Here is a 15,799-nt window from a genome sequence, read left to right on the forward strand (position 1 = left end):
TATTGAAAAATAAGAATTCAAAAATTTTAAAATATATATTGCTATATATGGTTTTGCTATACTTATTATTCCTTCTTTTTTTTCTTACATTAGTCTGATGACACAGTATCAACATTTGCCAAGAGGTAAACATTTGCAAAAAGGTACCTTTCACCTCAGTGCAACTCTACCTTTTAAAAATTATCTTCATGTCCTCTCTGAGCTACAGAAAAACATCTGAAAACACAGAGGAGTAATACACTGTAAATAAAGCAAGTTTGAACTAAAATTAGCTATTAGCAGAAACTTTCTTTCCTCAGGTAGTCATGTGTACTTAGAAAATATGACATTGCCCCTCATGGTATAAATTTGCCAAAGCTTTGATGATTCCTTTTATATACTTGACTTTTATTCCAATTCTATACTGGAAATCAATGGCTGGATATCAGTTAATATCCATAAATGCCGTTAATCCCTTTCCACAAAAAACCAGAGATATGTTCTTTTCTTACAGAAAAGATTCTGTAAATTCTAAATTATTAATAAAATGATAACATATTCTTAAGTATCAGTTAAAGATCACAGAAAATTTTTCTTACAGTATTTATATAATGTAAAGCAATTACAAAGGTGAATAGGATAGAATAGGCATAGAACATATGCCATACAGACATAAGTTTCATACACAAAACACGCAGACAACCATGTTTCAACTTAGCATAACAATTTTCTATTGTCTCCAGAATATTTTTATATCAGGAACTTACCAATGTTGATTTCTTCCTCATCATAAACATCCACTTCTGTCAGTCTAATGAGCATTCGGGACAAAATACTGAGGAACTGCAGATAGGCACCTGTTTTCCCTATCTGTAAACATAAGTCAGAAAAGAAGACAAAAGTAAACTTTTGCTTTTCGCCATGTTAATTTTCCACATATCTGGAAATTGCAGCTGTGGTGAAACCGAATATTAATATTCCACACTTGGATATCCTCATTATTTGTATATCCCCTGGCATAAATGAAAAGCACAATGTTCAACAGTTTTATTCTTTCTATGCAGGAGCCTAGCTGGAAAACACATTTTATGTCACAGGCCTAATTACAGGCCCACAGACAAGAATTTTCTCTCCTGATGTTATAGGTTCTACACACGTAATGAACATTTAGAAGTCCAGACAAACTCATAAAATGTACAGAAAAACCCTCCAACTACAAGATAACTAAAGAATTATCCCAACTCTTTCATTTCCATATGATTTACCTGTACACTGCCTGCTACTGAAGTACAGTGACTATTCTGAGGAGTAAAAGTGGCAACGCATTCCTGGGAAAGCTCCTGCTGGCCACTTCCACTCCTGAAGGACATGGTATGTGCAACAATATCCTGCTCCACCTCTCATGCTGAAAATACATTATTTTGCTTCTAATCTTTCAGCATTACCTTTTAAAAGTCCATTTTAAAATTATCTTATGAATATAACTTTCTCATTTCTTTTTTACCCCATCAACACACTGTATAAATTTTCCCTTCACTACATCAAGAGTATTGCTGAAAGTTATAAGCCACAGCCAGTGATTTACTCAATAGGTTGTTCTGTCTTTCACATGTAATTTGCTGATGAGAACATGAAGCAAATAAGGCCATGTCTAAGCAGGCAGTTTTACAAACCATAATTGTGTGTGGGGACTGCACAGGGGAGGTTAACATATAGATCAGTTATGACACATTAGACAGCAACTGTCTGATTTCACAAAGTGGCATCAGATTTTGGATTAGGTCTATATTACTACTGAATTGAAAACCCAGTTCAACTTCCATTACTGCTAGGACATGTCAGCAGCACAGGAATTGCTAAACAGAGCATTAAAGTTACTATTTTACTATGACAAGAAAAATTTTTATTTTCTCTCAACACTTGAGGAAGGGAGGCTTTAAATTCGAAGCAAGAGTTCAGACATTTGTTTTGGTCAAAGCTCATTATCTGTAGTTTTTTCATATCAGACTGTAGTTTGAACAGTTGCTTGCAAAGGGTGGATAAGGGTCTCATTATCCCTGTTGAGAATAAATGTCAACACACAACTCTGTGTCATCCTGGAATAACACAGAAAAAAAAGTGACTTTGAACAGAGGAAATGACAGCATCGACTACAGTCAGCCCATGGACCAGATGTTTCGAACTCCCAATTTTATTTTTTATGTAAAATCCATTGAAACTAATGAGAATTTTTTCTCTGACCTTGGAACAAGGTTCTAAACTTGGCTGCAATGGCTACTGATTGAGGAGCTAAAACAAAACTTTCTTATTTTCCCACATCTGAAGCCAACAAAGAAAACCTTTCGTTTACCTCACATCTGAGATTACCTTTTTATTCTCTTATGAACATATACTTCTAAAGTGCCTCTGATCATCTTTTCATTAAACACAAGGTAGCCCGACAGATTAACAGTTTCCTAATTTCAAACAAGAGATCATTTATCAAAAGTACACCTGTCTCCTTGATATTAGATATCTACAAAAAATTAATTCTTAATCTGTTTGAAGCACATACTTAGACTTTCCAACAGAACAACACGCTGAAAACCATATTTTTTCTTTTTTATATACCTTCAAATTTTATTCTATCAAACTCATGTGTTTTTCTTTCCTTGGGGGTCCAGCTTTTGCCAATGGCTTTTCACAATGTGTGTGGGAGTGACGAGGCTATTGCCACATGGTGCTGAGATGAAAAGCATCAGTCAAGTGTACACAAAGCTGTAGGGTCATGAGTCAAAAATGCTGGAAACCACAGGATGACAAGCACTACACCACTAAACTGGAATGCATGCACTTAGGCTATTGCATGCATCAGACTTTTACCCAATCTCAGTATCTGTCATACGAGAAGTTTCCAATTCAGTACTTTGAGTTTTATGAACTGCTAGATATGAGTAACGCTGTGTGTAAAATCTGTTTGGAACTTTGAGGAATATCTTCATGTTATTAGAATGTTTCCCTTCCAGGACAGAGATTGGGCTGAGCACATGCAGCATTCATATTTGGACTCCATTCACTAGCACATTTGCCTGCATTTGTTGCTTAAGAAATGAACTGGTGAAAGAGAGAACACCTTTTTCAGATCATTTTGAGAAGAAGATTTTCCAAAAAGAAATTGAGAAATTAATGACTTCTCACTTACAACTGACATTTACTCCAGATGGGAAGAATCTTGAATAAGTGAACTTGCAGCATACCCAGATACCTAAGTGCACCTTTAAAATTAATTATACTATTTTCTATGTGTACCATCTTTAGGTAGAATGGAATAGCAGAGAGTCTTTCTTTGCTTGAAAATACTGAATAGCTATCAAAAAACACAACTTCCACATCTCTCCAAAGAGCCTCTGCCCCATCTGTCACTACCCCTTTTTCCAAGAGTTTGTGCATTGTAAGTAGCTACAAAGAGATCCTGCAAGCAGGATATGCACACCTTTGAAGCACAAAGCCCTGCATCTGCCCATCTTCTATCTCCTAACTGCAACAAATACAAGCTCTGAAATTTTGAAGTGGATACCTGATTTGTCTGCAGCTTTACATGGCTTTAGGGAAGCCAAACATTTGTGCTGATCCTAACTAGTGACTCTGGGCTAAGCATGATATATTAATAATGACAACAGCTGGTAAGGAAGTACTCTGAGCAAGGTGTTCTTCCCCTTATTCTGTCTTTGCTCTGGATACCAAAGTTGCAAACAGATCAAAAGATTGAAGGAACCTAGAACTGGGCTGCATTTTTACAACTTCTGAAACAAAATGTGCGTGAGAGGGGCCACTATGACAAACAGCTCCACTTTCCAAAAAAGGTTTCCTCAAACATGTGGCAGTGCTCAGTGCTTTGTAAGATAAGACACTTGGGGGGCAATATTCCCCAATAATGGGAGTATTACTCTACTTTATTCCTGTCTGTCTGACTTTGGAACACAGAATTCTGAAGAATCAGACTTGGAAGAAGAAAATCCCAGAAGACTAAGAAGTGAAAATCTCAAATCTTGTAAAAGCTGATGATAACTAAGGATAAGATTTAGGAGTTTTGTTTCTATTTTCATCCTTAGTGCAAAAGAAGATTTGACTCATAAAATACTACGAATGTGCTTACTCTGCAGCTCTTCATTCATGAAGAGTGTAGCAAGAGGAAGAAAATTTGACGTTTGTATGCAGGTCTAGTTTTTGTATCAAAGAGAAATATTACCAAAGAAGAGGGGAAAGCTCTCCAAATCTTTTGATCACTGAACTCCAGTTATTTTGACCACTGAACTCTGTTTGCCATAGATATCAAGGATAGGGTGCAGACCAACTAAGAATCTGAGAGAGAGCATTCCAGTCAGATAAACTGCATGTGCTTATGAAACTGCATGCATTCCATGAAACTCATGGAACAACATCCAAAAGTGCTGTTGTAGAAGGTGTAACTAATGAGCTTCCTTTCAACACTTGTTCCAGATGCCAGACACCAGGACCACTAGAAGTATTTTATTATTCTTACAAGTTGGTATAAAGTATGATCTGATTTCAGGCCTCACATTTGGAGAAATATGGTGAAAGGGGCAATAATTCCATAAGGCTTTTCCATTCTAATTTCCAGGTAAGACAGTTCTTCACATACCATGACAGTGGTTTTCAAACTGAAGCCTGTGAATGAATGATGATCTGCAGAAAACAATGCTGATGATCCACAGACAGTTGGTCAAATGTTGATGGCTCTTCTCTGTGTTTCCACATGCTACATATTTCTAAAACACATCTAATAATAGATATATTAAATATTTCCCTAATGTTTTTCTTACATAAGCTGAATGGTAAATACACCCACTGTAATGTGATTTTAATAAAAGTAGAGTAATAAAATGGGCAGCAGTTTTCTTCTTCAGGAACTGTCTTAAGACATGCTGGTTTCATTCCCTGGATGTGGTGCCACAGGACAGAGCTGTGCTCACCAGCAGCTTCCACACTTCAGGAAAATGCTAGTTTTAAATTGCAAAATCCAGTTTAAAAAAGCCAAACACACAAAACCTTGCTTTGCAGTTTGGCGAACTTTAAGATGAATGTTCTGAAGAAAAATACTTGAGGAAATTTAGAATTCCATGCAGGCATTTGCATGGGTGCACCAGGGAAGAGATGCTGAGCCATAGATGGCTCACAAATTGCTCATATTAAATCATATTAACTTATACTCACTAACCAAGTTCACTTTGATCATGGGAGCTAATTTACAGATAAATTATTCCATACCTTTCCAGTTCTTTCTTCATTTCCTAAAGCCTATTGTAAAAATAAGACATTTATTGCCTTCTAATGTGCATAATTGTCCTTGTAAAAATGCATCAAGTCTTCCAGCAAAATATTTTGACTAGTACATAATAAAATATCTCTGTGAGAGAAGGTGAGCATATTTTGTTACTAATTTCAGTGACAGTGAGAATTGTAATTTTGATTCTCTAATGTGCCTAGTTCTCTTGCTCTGTTGATTTAGTATTTTTCATTTTAACCAGATTATTGCTTCCTGATTTAAATTTTAGTACAGGAATTGCTGCCTGATAAAGAAAACAATTAATTACTAATTTTTGGGAAGATACTACTCTGGCAGTCTTCTACTTTGGCTGAGATCTTACCAACATTTAGATATGAGCTTTCTAATAATAGTTTTCATTTCTGCCTATACCTCTTGATGCAGTAAGTATTGAGTCCATGTGAAATGTTAATATCAAAAATAATGAATAAAACCTACTTCAGGAAGGAAAATTATTTCTTCTCAAAAGAGGAGGGTAATTCTAATTTATGCATATTTTATTGCTATTATTCCATTCAAGAAACATTGCACTGTTATACCTTAAATTAGTCCACATACTTTCAAAGCTGTTCGGTTTGCAGGAGTTTTTAGTACTTTGGGAGGTTAAAATAGTAAAGGTAGAAAAGTTTCTGGGTTTTTCCATGAAAATATAAATAAATAAAGAGATTTCCATGGAATAATAAATGGAAAATTCCATTAAATTAATATATAGCCTACATTTTCATACTTAGGAAGAAGATGTGATACTCCTAATTTGATGTGCATGAATTTGTTCTGTGTGAAACAGGTATATTCTTCAGAAAGAACTGAGGAATATAAAATGAATAAACATAAAAAAGCATCCTTCAGGAACTAATCCAACTGTAGGACCCAAAGCAACACTAGGAAATAACCTGCACTGTGAAGACAGCTGAAAAAGAGATGGAGTTTCAAGCAAAAGAATTGTTACCAAGGCTGAAATTCACTGCTGTACAGAGGGTCAACAGGAGTCCTATTCCATACTTGGAAAAAAAGACCAGAGATTTGATAGCGAAAAGTGGGCTGACAAACAAACAAGCTGCCTGTTTGATCACAGTTAATTAAATTGCAAATATCAAGTGTGTGAAGCATCAAAACCTTCTCATCATCTGTAGTATGCCCTCAGAAGTCTCTGAATGACTGTTCTGAGAACCACAATTGACATTTGGCACCCAAAAGAAATACCAATGAAATAATTTCTTATGGGCTAATCTAAATGTTTAGGATGGCTTTCAGAATCATATCTGTATGGGGTTTGATGTGAATGCAATATAAAATTCTAACAGAAGTTAGAGCTTGTCATTTTGTTACAGCCTGTCATTCTGGGGATTTTTTGGGATGAAAATGAACATCTCTCTCCAGATTGTACTCATTTTAATGCTGCAGCTGAGTGTGAAATTCAGTTTCTTGATCACATAACACCTCAACATTTGGCAAACACAAAGTATTTAGATCAAAGGAACAGACAGTGAAAACCGGATCATCAGAATATTTTCTGGAATCCTTTATGAATCAGATTAACTTCTGTGAGAATTCCCAATATGAAAAGCTCATTTATGCTCTTTCTACTCTTCTGCACTGTATATTAGGTATACAATGGAAAAGAGTTTAACATTTAAACATTTAAATTTAACAGACAGCAATATGCAGTTGCTTTTTGTCATGGATGGCCACAGAAGAGTGGAACATTTGGCAAGCTAATTCAGTAAATATCTTTGGATTAATTCTTTGGGTTGATGTCACAGTAACTGGAAACATCTTTGTGTTGATTTGCACTTATCCTCTTTGACTTCTGAGGTTCACGGGAAATACATCTGCTTTCAGCAGGCACAGTGCCTCTTCCTATCTTGTTGCTTCATACTTCAGTAAACGATGAGGCACAATACTACCTTTAGCCTGTAACATGTGCACTTAACCAGGAGATACCTTGCTCAGAGACAAGTGCTAAACATTCCTAGAGAATTTACAAGAGAATTAACTTCTTAGAACTAGACCCATTTCCATATTTATTTTCAAAGTAATGTAAAAACTCCTTGGTCAGCTACTCATCTTTTAAATACGGCTCTGTTACTTCGAACTGGCCTTCTTGCATGTATTATTTACAACAGCTTCTATTTTTGTCTGCTGTGCAAAGGAAACAAAATAATTTAATTAGAAACTCCCAGCTGCTTTCACATTGATCATAAGAAAGTGGCTTTGTTAAGATCTCTGATCTTTATTTAAAATGTAAATGCATATTGAAATTTAACAAACTGAAATTACACATGAAATCTATCTCTTGAGCAAACTGCCTTTAAAACATTCTAATGGACAGAGACTGACAAAGTGAATATTGCTGCAGCTTCTCTGTATTGGAACTCAGGCTAACAGTAAAGAAAGGAAGATAATTTTTTATTAGAAGGGATTAGGAAATAAAATACAAGTAATTTACGCTCCACGAGAAAAACCTCACTCCTTCAAGTATGAGTAATAATAACAAAATATCTTTTCTGAGATTATGATAAAATTAAACAAAATAAATCAATGATAATACCTTGTACTTTTTACACACCTGTGGTGGCCCACTCAGCAGCAGTCTCCTTGGGTGAAAGGTGTCCATTCTGCCCTCATTTCTGTTGTTGTAGTCCATATGGATTGGCTTGGGAACCGTCCACTGGCGGTAGTACAGCGACTGCTCCGTGCACGTCATCATCTTACTCATAAGAGGACGAAAAGAACTTGCCCACATAACAGAATGGTAAGGCAAGAGGGAAGAGGATTTGGGAAGTCCGCTGCTGTCTGTAGAAGTAATAATGTCATAAACCAGTTTGGGCAGGAAAACTATGGGAGGCTGTTTTGATGCTTTGGTCATGGAGCATTGAGACGCCTGTAGGATGAAGGAGTTATGAGTAGGTGCAGAGGAGGAAGAAGAGGAGGAGAAAGGTGAGGAGGATGACGAGGTGATGGAGACTTGGGCACTTTTTATGTTTTGTTTCATATCCAGCTGTTCAGTTACTGGTGGCAAGTGTTTGCTGACTGTTGTTTGTGCCCCCTTGTCTACTTTCTGCTTCTGCCTTTCATAATTATTTGTCATTTCTTCAGTGCTGTTACTTAGGGCTTGGGGAGGAGATGACTCTTTGCAGAATGCTGTAACTAAAAGAAAATTTGCGTTTCAACACAGTGCAACTCTCTCTTCTAGTCAATGCCACAGTTAAACAAAACACAATAAATAATCCTCTTGATGCATTGTCCAGCAAACATTGCAACCTTGTTCCTCTCTTTGCTTTGACCTTCCTGGTACAGGAAGCCATAATGGGACTAGTTTGGAGTATTCATTTCAACACAGAAAGTGGCTTTTAAATTCCTGAAGTACATGGAAAGATGTCAGTGATTGTCCTGTCCTCCATTTCCCTCATATGTTCCTTGCTTAAGGTGTTCATGGGATACTTTAATCACTCAAGACAAATACAAAATTACTGAAACCACTGTTTAAATGAATTGAAGAAAATAAGTATTTCCAGGCTATTACCCCACCACACTACAGAAATGTCTGACATCTAAAAACAGTCCTCTGAGTCAGCTCTGCTCTGACACCCATATACCTGTGTCACTGCAGCACTTTGGCTGATCTAATAAAACCTGGCAGTACTCAAGCCCCTGGTGCTACATAATGCATTAGTGCATTCCTACAGCTTTGGGTCAGCTCAGAGAACATACTGAACTCATGAATGTTGGCTGGGAATATGTGATGTAGATATACCCCACAGATAATTGCAGATTTTCTGAAAGCTGTATATTTTTAACCCATATATTTTAACTATTAAGATTTCTTGAAAGTTTAACACATTAAATGGTTCTGAGTATCTTAAATGCTTAGTGAAAGAGGTCACACAAGTATTTCACAGTCTTCAAAGTAGACAGAGAACTGTTTGTGGAATCAATCTACATAAGGTATTAAAAATATCTGCCAAAGGCTGAACATAGATTAAACCAGATGTCCTCTCATAGTGAAAATTACCATCCTGGTTCCCAAAAAACCCACACATTTGGAACAAATAAAAGTCAGTAGTTTCTCCTGATTTCAAGAAATAGTAAGCTATCCTCTGTCTATTAATCCAAAGTAGTCAGTAAAAGCCATTAGCAACAAATACTAAAGTGTCATCAGTACTGTGAATGGTCGCAAGTAACACCACCGTCAAAACACCAGTACCAGGGGCACAGAAAAAAAAGAAGGGAAGACTTCTTTAACCACAGTTGAACTGAGGGCACAGAGCCATGGGCCCACATGGCAGGCCATATGGAAGCAGCTAGTTTGGGCACTCCATGACATGATAATTTTTCAAGCAAGTAAAGACCCTATTTCCTATATTTCAGAAGTCTAAGCCCCATACTTTTTAGTCATCTTAATTGATCCCATTAAAATAGGCCTTATCAAAACCTTGGTGATTTATGCCTTTTATTATTTATCTAGTAAGCTAAGGTCTCTTTTATGTCCTAAACTTAAATTAACAGAGATGATCTTATGGTCTTACTGGAAGCTTTTGAAGAGAGAGATGAAGATGCAGAGTCATGGGAATGCGATCTTTCTCTTTTCATAGGACTTCTCTTTTCGGACGTAGAACCTGTTTCATGAATGATAGTAAGGGAAAACAAAATCAAAATATAATTTAGGTAACCCTGTAAGTAACAGCTATATTGTCAAATAAGGAAGAGTACACAAGGGTTTGTGTGGGGTTTGTCCGCATCCTGACACTGTTTCCAGTATGGAGAGTATCTGCTCCCACCACAAAATATTGGATTGGCCTATGGTCTAATTTACCTATGCTGAACTGCAATAACTTCACAAAAATCAGTACTGCAACCAGGAGCTGGTAATATCTAGGCCTGTCTCAACCACAGTTTCTCTTCCAACCCATGTATTCCATTCCCCACTAATCCAGTGTTAGGGAAAGCAGCAGGCAACAAGCTCTATTTTGTCAGTATGTTATGAAATTAATTCCTACTCTACACAGCTTTATGGCCAGATTGTATCTCAGCTTTTGATTATGAAAATCCTCAGTTGGATGGCCATCAAAGCCATTCATTTTAGATTCCTAGCTCAGGCTTCTAAATTAAAATGCTTGTTTCTGTACAGTTTTAACGTGATAAACTGAGACATAGGCACTGCCACCAGAAAACAGACCGTAAGCCTATCTCACATGTTCTGAATTGGACTCTGGATGGTCATACCATACTTCATGGACTAGGAGAGCAGCCTTAGACAACATAGGAGCCCATTTGACTCAGATCATACACAGTCTCAGCATACTTCAATTAAATGGACAGAACTACCCATCACAAGAAGTACTCATCATCCCTGAAGCAGGAATCTGCTGAACAGTTTGAGTATGACCTCAGGTATTTCATTCCTCTAGGAAGAGTACATATTGTATTAAAGAAAGTATTTTTATTCAGTTTGTTCTGCTATTATTTTCAGTGAGTAAGAACTCCCTAAGTGAACAGTAACTGGCTTTCTTTCTCCTTATAGTATAGAAAAGGAAATGAAGGCAAGTTGTTTGAGATTTAAATACTTTACAGGGATAAAAATCCTTTGTTTTCCACAGGCGCAGTAAACACAAGACAGTAAAGTGTAAGGAATTAATAAATAACTGATTATACCTATCAATTATAACTCAAATAACATACCCCAAAACTAATTGTTCCTGGGTAAATTACTGTTTGTTTTTTACATATTTGTATGTTCTCAATTGGTTTCTTAAGAAATTATGAATTCACCAACTCTACACTGTCAATTTGAATTCATGGGCATTTTCAAGGAGAACTCAGAAGTTTCCATGTTGAGATATATTTTTTATCCATACTATTTAACACCTTACAAACTAGGGACTACTCAGCTGTTTCCTTGAAAGGAATCTTTATCACTGACATCATAGTAAGCACAGGTTTGGTAGCATCAGTCAGGAACAGTTTAGTTGGAGCTGCCACTGCCCTGAGGGTAGGGATTGGGTCACTGCTGCTGCTTCTCAGACAGCAAATCCACCCTTCCCTGCTGGGGAGGGAGAGTGCAGAGGGTCCTCTGAACAGTGAGTGTCACCTGGTGTTCCTACTGGAACTCCACTTTGTGGCTGTTAGAACATACAGGGCAAAGGAGGAACACAGGAGGGAGCCAGAAAACAGAGAGATAACAGACACAGCAGCAGAACTGCAAGAAGTTAAAATGCATCAGCGGCAGAAGGGTGAGAAAACAGAGGTTCAATGAGATGAAACAAAACTAAGGAGCAGAGCTCACTCAGTAAAAGTAAAGTGAGAAACCCTCACCCATACATTTCTGCTTTTGCTAATCATTCTCAATTATTTTACAGCTTCTTTTATTACCGGTAATAAACAATACCTTCTGTCACTATTTCTTCATCTTCATTGTCAGTACTGCTTAGTTTCTCTGGGTCACTTTCTAACACTTCATTCACAACTGCTTTCTCTGTGTGAATTTCTGAACTCACAAAGTATGCTGCCAAACCAAGTTCTTGCTCCAGGGTTGTCCGTACCAAAGAAGATGAATTTATTAAACGTAGGTCACAGTATCTCAGTGATCTGAGGAGAAACAGGAGGAGCTCAATGAAAACTCACTGGAATCTACTGCCTCATCTCTTTGAGGAAACACAGCCAAAGGGGAATTTTTTTCACTATTTGCCTCAACAAGGGGTGAGATAGAACACAGTATTTTGTGCTTAATAAAATTACCACAGTGGTGCATACATTTTCTTCCTCTTAACCCAGTTACACAATTTATGCACTGAACATTAGCATCAGCATGCGAAAAAGAATAGTCATTTGGATTTTAAACCTAACACAGAGAACAGGATTCAGTTGAACATACAAAAGCATTTAGTGCCCCAGGGCATCCTGTCTGGCTTCCAGCTGCCATTCCAGAAGGCACTGATCTCTCCACACATCCTGGAGCACACATACCAGCATACCATCTCAGTTACCCTAATAAAACTAAGCAGCTATACTTCTTTTTTTTTAACATACCCATTCTCTCCTCTAAACTCGGATAACTCTCATAATATTTTTGGAGCTATTTACATTTTGCTATAAAGAGAAGTTTATTATCAATAATATGGAATTTGAATTTATTATATAAAAAACTGCCTCAAAAACGTCAAAGAAACATCTCTACACTGAAATCTGTTTTCCTGTCACACAAGTAATCAGACAGTCAATCTTTAGCTATTTGATAAGTAATGGATAAAACACTGCCACTGAGAAAAGAATGGATCTTCTTACCGTGGCAAAGACTCCCCTTGTGGATCCATCCCACTAAATATCAATATGCAAGGCAAACCTTCCAATTCCAAATAGGTCTGTGGCCTCCAATCTGCATCCTCAATTTTCTGCCAGATCTGTGCAAGGTAGAGAAACCCTGTTGGACGCATCTATATTTCTGACTTATCTATAACTATATAATAGTTTATATATATATATTTGAGGTATATCTATATCAAATAAAAAAGATGGAAATACATACTTTATCATCCATTATAATAATTCACTTGTACAGTGGAAGAGAAGCCACACAGCAGAGTCAAATTCAACACAGATATATCTCACAGTTTCTAGAGCATTACAGGCAGCAATCTGCCTGCTGTTAGTCTGAGGACATTGGGACAGTATATTCCAGCCTGAAAAGCCTCCCAGCTTCCTATCTATCTTCCTATCTTCCAAGCTGCATAGATAGCACTGAGACCAGGGCATATGGCACATATGGAACAATGGAGAGTAAAGCTGAGCAGGAGTTTTGGAGGAGTTAAGAGAATACAGAGGGAAATAATACATGTATTATCTTGAGGCAGATAATATATGGTTGTCTGAGTCCAAGGAAGAAAGTAAGCTAGAAATGAGACTTTTTCACCTTAGAGGAACAGGAGAAAGTTGGAAGCATTGGCAGTGTTCAGCACACACCACTGTCCCTATTTACAACTCTCTGGATTCTCCCACTCTCCCCTAAAGCTATCAGTTTTCCTGGTAACTGTATGAGAAATCTGACAAGTCCATATACTGTTTGACTGTTCAGCATCAGACCATATTACTTTACCCATCAGTCAGTCCTTTCTGCTGTAAGACTGATCTACAGATAACGAGCATCTGTGGTAAGATCAACAGTACAACAACTTGGCCTCTGACATCTACATATGTTCCCCTCCATACATGTCAGAGAACACAATCAGGATGTGATTCAGAATACTGATTTTTCAGAGTAAGTGATGCCTAATTAATAGCAGAATGAGATCAGCATTAGGCTCTGGATCTCAGATGACTTTATCTAACATGCATTGACCAAACAGAGTAAACAGTACACCACAGATAGATAGAGATAGATATAGATATAGATATGTAGATATGTAGATATATAGATATAGATATAGATACAGATACAGATATAGATATAGATATAGATATAGATATAGATATAGATATAGATATAGATATAGATATAGATATAGATATAGATATAGATATAGATATAGATGTAGATAGATATACATAACAACATTTTAGAATGGAAATACATTTTTGCTTTGGTGATCAGAAGATGGTAATTTTATAAAGAGCAAAGGAGGTTTTTTCGAAACAGATGACCCATGATTCTGACTTAAAGGATATAAATTAATCCATAAACCAAACCATGATTCAGAAAGCATAAAATCCCTAGCTGTGAGCATCAGGGTGCTCCAGGATCCAAAAATACCATCACTGATCAGGCAAATCGGTCTTCTTCCCCCTGCTGGTGCCAAGAATAATTTACTATCAACTAGCCACTAATAAAATCTTCTTTTTGCACTGTGATGTTTTTGTGAGAAAATTTTAGCTAAACCTGAACAGTTTATTTGGCTTTTAAATGTATTTCTCATAGTACCTTTAGATAAAAGCATTTCAACTGTTTCCAAGGTTTGCTACTGGAAGTCAAGGCCTAACCATATTAGTTAATACTTCACTGAGCATTAACCACAGGCAGGACAGGAATGGTTCACAGACAGTATGATTAAAGGTAAAAGCCGTGCTCCTCATGGCAGTTTTTCTTTTTACTTTTACTTCAGCTCATGACTGTAGCTGTCACCAGGAAAGTCTCCCCACCTACCCACCTAATGAAGCTTCCCAGCACATTTCTGTAATTTACCTTTAGTTGGTCCACAAAGTGCTTCCCGATTGTGATTCCAGAATTAGGATTTCCCAAGATTATTTCAAAGTTATCTTCAAGGGCTAGTCTCTCCCTTACATTATAGAGACGTTCATATGCCACTGCAGCCAGTGGGACACATGGAATTCTCAACACTACCATCAGGCCATGGCCACTAGGACATTGTCTTGAAGAGTTTATTAGATTTTGGGTGATTTCCAGAGTTTCAACTGAGGTGTAGTTCTTCATCTGAGAAAGACCACACACTGCCATCATAGCTGCAGAATAGTGCTGGATGAGGACAAAAGTCCTTATCACTGCACTATGTAATCTGGGAAACCTGAAATAAATGGCGAATTAAAGAGTATTAAAGGATTAAAAGAAAAAGCTATTTATATTTTTAAACATAGTAAACTCAGGATTTTCTCCTGTAAAGAATCCTTCCTATCTACTATACAACAGAATCTCATCAATTGCAATTGTACAGTATTTGCAAGGCATCATTTCACAATCAGAATTGATGTTGTCTCTTCATAAAGATCTACTAAGCAAGTAGTCCAGTAAGGTTACATCACTTTCGTTTATCCATACCTTACTGCTGTTAAAAATTTATCACAGAATATTAACTGAGGCACTCAGTAATATCATCAATCAAAGTTACATTCTCTTATCAATAAAAAGAGTATTCTTCATTGTGTGCCGTTCTTAAGGGGCAGAGATGGATTGGGTGTTTCTCTTGTTTTCTTACTGAAGCCCTGAACCAATTTACTCTTGTATTCAAGAGGACTGAATATGTAGGCAGCAACCAATGAGCACTCCAACTTCCCAAGGCCAGCTACACCCTGCCTCAATCCCCAGTGTATGGAAAGGCGATCCATAGATATCCAATCTGTGTTCTGATTTTCACAGAAATTAAACCCAAGTGCACAGTAAAAAGAGTGCTTGCTATGGCTTGCTCAGAAAAGTGACTATGGCTTGCTCTGAAGTTTTCATTTCTTATTTATTTCTTATTTATGTGTACCTACCACAGCTATATGTGTAACTTTGCTTGGTGTTCCAAGTGCAGTATACACAGAATCAAAACCAGCCAGGGTCAGCAAGTGATAATATTAGAAAAAAGTAATAAAACATTTAAAATTACATGCTGATACAATGTCAGATTATTATAATATAGAGGTAGTTACAGGTCACAACAAGAACACACTGTAAATTGGGCTAAGCAGAGTGCATGTTCTTAGTAAGAGACAGCCTCAACTGATGACACTGCAGGCCCAGTATATACTAAATAGATAGGAGAAAATAACAAGGTGAAATGCCTT

General features: G+C 37.0%; 1 protein-coding gene across 2 annotated transcripts in view; it reads right to left on the minus strand.

The window, feature by feature from the left end:
• GREB1 (growth regulating estrogen receptor binding 1) overlaps window positions 1–15,799 on the minus strand; it is a 53,803-nt gene that overhangs the window by 13,836 nt on the left and 24,168 nt on the right. Inside the window, exons 17-22 of one of the 2 annotated variants that reach the window (XM_062488473.1) lie at window positions 14,481–14,820; window positions 12,590–12,705; window positions 11,694–11,893; window positions 9,835–9,924; window positions 7,875–8,449; window positions 747–849 (exon numbers count right to left, since the gene is read on the minus strand). In XM_062488473.1, the coding sequence (XP_062344457.1) occupies window positions 747–849; window positions 7,875–8,449; window positions 9,835–9,924; window positions 11,694–11,893; window positions 12,590–12,705; window positions 14,481–14,820 (1,424 nt within the window). Of the gene's footprint in view, window positions 1–746; window positions 850–7,874; window positions 8,456–9,834; window positions 9,925–11,693; window positions 11,894–12,589; window positions 12,706–14,480; window positions 14,821–15,799 lie in introns of both variants that reach the window. The other variant, XM_062488472.1, reaches the window with a different exon arrangement.

This window comes from Cinclus cinclus, chromosome 3, assembly GCF_963662255.1.
Source record: "Cinclus cinclus chromosome 3, bCinCin1.1, whole genome shotgun sequence".
In the NCBI taxonomy this organism is placed as follows: Eukaryota; Metazoa; Chordata; class Aves; order Passeriformes; family Cinclidae; genus Cinclus; species Cinclus cinclus.